At 40.7% G+C, this 4,452-nt stretch overlaps 1 protein-coding gene across 1 annotated transcript; it reads left to right on the forward strand.

Annotated features, from left to right (window-relative positions):
* The first annotated feature begins 336 nt into the window (after positions 1-336).
* Positions 337-1,958, forward strand: LOC138904383 (uncharacterized). The gene is made up of 3 exons (XM_070192887.1): positions 337-531; positions 1,149-1,322; positions 1,506-1,958. Exons 1-3 carry the CDS (start codon positions 337-339, stop codon positions 1,956-1,958), a joined length of 822 nt encoding a protein of 273 aa, XP_070048988.1.
* Positions 1,959-4,452: the final 2,494 nt, after the last annotated feature.

Raw genomic sequence — 4,452 nt, forward strand, 5'->3', positions numbered from 1 at the left:
TTTCTCTTCAGCATTATTATTACCTATCCCGATGAACCTACGACTATGACATGTAACGAGACAACACAACATAAGGATAGTGATTCAGAGGATCTGGAAGAGGATATAATACCCGAGAAAATTATCAGAGAAGTGGAAAACTTTGAAAACAAGCCTAAGTCCAATTTGGATGAGACCGAAATAGTTAATTTGGGAGACTCCGAAATAGTCAAGGAAACGCGTGTAAGCATTCACCTATTACCGTCAGAGAAGGAAGAGTACGCCCAGTTTTTGAAGGAGTATGAGGATATTTTTGCATGGTCCTATGATGATATGACCGGTTTGAGCACTTCCATAATGGCTCATAAACTGCCTACCAACCCTATGTGTCCGTCTGTAAATAAGAAGCTTAGAAAGTTCAAACCAGATTTGAGTTTGAAAATAAAGGAGGAAGTCACCAAGCATATCAAAGCCAAGGTTCTCATAGTGGTTGAATATCTGACCTGGTTGGCTAACATTGTGCCGGTTCCAAAGAAAGATGGGAATGTCAGAGTGTGTGTCGACTATCATGATTTAAACAGAGCAAGTCCCAAAGATGATTTCCCTTTGCCCAATATACATATACTGATTGACAACTATGCCAAGCATGAACTCCAATCCTTTGTGGATTGCTTCGCGAGATATCATCAGATATGGATGGATGGAGAGGATGCCGAAAGGACAACCTTTATTACACCATGGGGAGTATATTGTTACAAAATGATGTCGTTTGGCCTAAACAATGTTGGAGCCGCCTATGTGAGGGCCATGATAATCATTTTCCACGACATGATACACAAGGAGGTGTACGTGGATGATGTCATCATAAAATCCAAGAGAATCATAGATCATATAGTATATTTGAGGAAATTATTTGATCGACTTCGAAGATGCAACCCGAAACTAAATCCCGCAAAATGTGCCTTCGGAGTCCTTGCTGGAAAGTTGTTAGGGTTCATCGTCAGCTGCCGAGGAATTGAGCTTTACCCGTCAAAGGTCAAGGCTATCCAAGAGTTGCCACCTCTGACGAACAGGAAAGATGTGATGAGTTTCTTGGGCATCTCAATTACATCAGCCGTTTCATAGAACAATCAAATGTGATCTTTGAACCGATTTTTAAAATGTTAAAGAAAGGCGCTGCAACAAGTTGGACTGAAGAATGCCAGAAAGCCTTTGACATGATCAAGGAATATTTATCCAAACCACCTGATCTGGTCCCACCAGAACCTGGGAGACCTCTGTTACTCTATTTATCTGTACTGGATGGGGCTTTCAACTATGTCTTAGGACAACACAACGAGACGGTAAGAAAGGAACATGCCATCTACTATCTAAGTAAGAAGTTCACACCCTACGAAGCACGATATTCTTTGCTGGAACACACCTGTTGCGCTTTGATGTGGATAGCTCAGAAGTTGAGGCACTAGTTCTGTGCCTACACCATATATCTCATATCAAGAATAAATCCACTAAAATACATCTTCCAGAAAACCATGCCTAAGGGAAAGTTAGCAAAATGGCAGATACTACTAAGTGAGTTCTACATCATCTACGTAACTCAGAAAGCGGTCAAGGGACAGGCATTGGCAGATCACTTGGCAGAAAATCCTGTGGGTGGAGAATACGAACCACTAAAAACATATTTTCCTGATGAAGAGGTATCATTTGTAGGAGAAGATACCACTGAAACCTATAAAGTTTCGAGAATGTTCTTCGATGGAGCTGCAAACTTTAAAGGAGCAGGTATTGGAGCAGTTTTGGTATCAGAGACAGGTCAACACTATCCGGTATCCGCAAAACTTAGATTTTCGTGTACCAATCATATGGCAGAATACGAGGCTTGCATCTTGGGGATCAAGTTGGCCATTGACATGAACATTCAGGAATTTCTGGTAATTGGTGACTCAGACCTATTGGTACACCAGGTTCTAGGAGAATAGGCTACAAAGAATACCAAAATATTCCCGCATTTGTGCTATGTGCAAGAATTGAGGAAGAGATTCACAAAGATAGAGTTCAAACATGTTCCGAGAATCCAAAATGAGTTCGCAGATGGGTTGGCCACTCTATCTTCTATGATACAACACCCAGACAAGAATTTCATCGATCCATAATGAGAAAGCTTATTGTGCTCATGTTGAAGAAGAAACTGATGGGAATTCTTGGTTTCATGACATCAAAGAATACTTGGAAAAAGGAGAGTACCCGGAGCACGCAAATCATACCCAGAAACACACACTCTGAAGATTGTCCAATCATTTCTTTCAAAGTGGAGGAATCCTATACAATGGACTCCAGATCTAGGATTATTACAGTGTGTCGACGCCAAGGAAGCATCCAAATTGCTCGAAGAGATACATGCCGGAACTTGCGAAACACACATGAATGGCTTGTTTTAGCTAAGAAGATATTACGAACAGGATATTTCTGGATGACTATGGAATTGGACTGCATCAGGTATGTCCAAAAATTTCATCAATGCCAAGTACATGCGGATATGATACGAGTACCACCCAATGAACTCAATGCAACAAGTGCACCTTTCTCCGCTTGGGGGATGGATGTCATCGGTTCCATCAAACCCACCGCTTCAAATGGGCACAGGTTCATTCTAGTGGCCATAGACTATTTCACAAAATGGGTTGAAGCCGCATCTTACAAGGCTGTAACTAAAAAGGTCGTCGCAAATTTCATTAGGGATCGTATTGTCTGTCGATTCGGGGCACCAAAATCAATCATCACCGACAATGCCGCCAACCTTAATAGTGATTTGATGAAATCCATGTGTGAAAGCTTCAAGATCAAGCATAAGAATTCCACAGCATACAGGCCACAAATAAATGGAGTTGTGGAAGATGCCAATAAGAACATCAAGAAGATATTAAGGAAGATGGTAGATAATCACAAACAATGGCACGAGAAGTTACCATTTTCCCTACATGGATATCGTACCACGGTTCGCACATCAACTGGGGAAGCTCCTTATTTACTGGTCTATGGCACTGAAGCCGTCATTCGCGTCAAAGTAGAAATTCCTTCTTTGAGAATCGTATAAGAGGCTGAACTCAGTGATGCAGAATGGATATGAAGTCGTTATGAGCAACTGGCTCTCATTGACGGAAAAATAAAGACAGGAACACAGGCAAAGCAGAAGACAAAAACACGAACCAACCTTCCCCCATAGAACTCACAATCTTTCTTTGAATGCAGGTACAATAAGATAACGATACTCGCAAATACATCAAGGCACTTCCTTCAAATTATCTGGCATAAATATCTTCATCTAAGAAATACTTTTCCACTTGCCTCATATTCTTTGCATGAGACTAAGCATTGCCTCCCTAATTGCATAAGGATAAGCATTAACTTTCTTTGCATGAGACTAGGCATTGTCTCCTTTATTTGCATGAGACTAAGCATTGTCTCCTATTTGTATGAGGCTAAGCATTGCCTCGTTAACTGCATAAGGCTAATCACTACCTTTACTTACATCGAGACTAAGCATTGTATCCTATTTTGCATGAGGCTAAGCCCTGCCTCCCTAATTGCATAAGGCTAAGCACTGTCTTTCCCTTGTATGAGACTAAGCATTGTCTCCTTTTTTGCATGAGACTAAGCATTGTCTCCTATTTGTATGAGGCTACGCATTGCCTCCTTAATTAGATAAGGCTAAGCACTGCCTTTCCTTACATCAAGACTAAGCATTGTCTCCTATTTTGCATGAGGCTAAGCCATGCCTCCCTAATTGCATAAGGCTAAGTATTGCCTTTCCCTTGTATGAAACTAAGCATTGTCTCCTTTCTTTTCATGAGACTAAGCATTGTCTCCTATTTGTATGAGGCTAAGCATTGCCTCGTAAACTGCATAAAGCTTCGAATAATAATAAAAATAAACATGTTATAAATTACGGGTGCGTTTCACGTGACGTGATTCGCAATATGTACAAAAACAAATGAGTCTGCGACATCGCGACTTGTTCAAATAAGTTCCATAAATAATTAAAAATGGTTAAAAGGAATAAAAATGCACATATAGGTTTAAAACATGTATTAAATCAGATATCTAGGCCAATTATTAATAGTTGAGCGACCGTGCTAAAACCACGGAACTCGGGAGTGCCTCACACCTTCTCTCGGGTTAACAGAATTCTTTACCCGGTCTTCTGTGTTCGCAGACCATAAATAATAGTCAAATTTCCTCGATTTGGGATTCTAAAATAAATCGATGACTTGGGACACCATAAATTATTCCAAGTGGCGACTCTGAATAAATAAATAATCCCATTTCGAATAATGTCACTTAAATTGGAAAAACTCCCTATCCCCTATCCCATCGGGAAAAAGGAGGTGTGACAGCTCTGGCGACTCTGCTGGGGACATGAACCCAGAACTTCTGCTTCAGGGTTCAGAATTCGAGCTTAGAATAGCTATTATT

The sequence above is a fragment of the Nicotiana tomentosiformis genome, chromosome 1 (assembly GCF_000390325.3).
Source record: "Nicotiana tomentosiformis chromosome 1, ASM39032v3, whole genome shotgun sequence".
Lineage (NCBI taxonomy): Eukaryota > Viridiplantae > Streptophyta > Magnoliopsida > Solanales > Solanaceae > Nicotiana > Nicotiana tomentosiformis.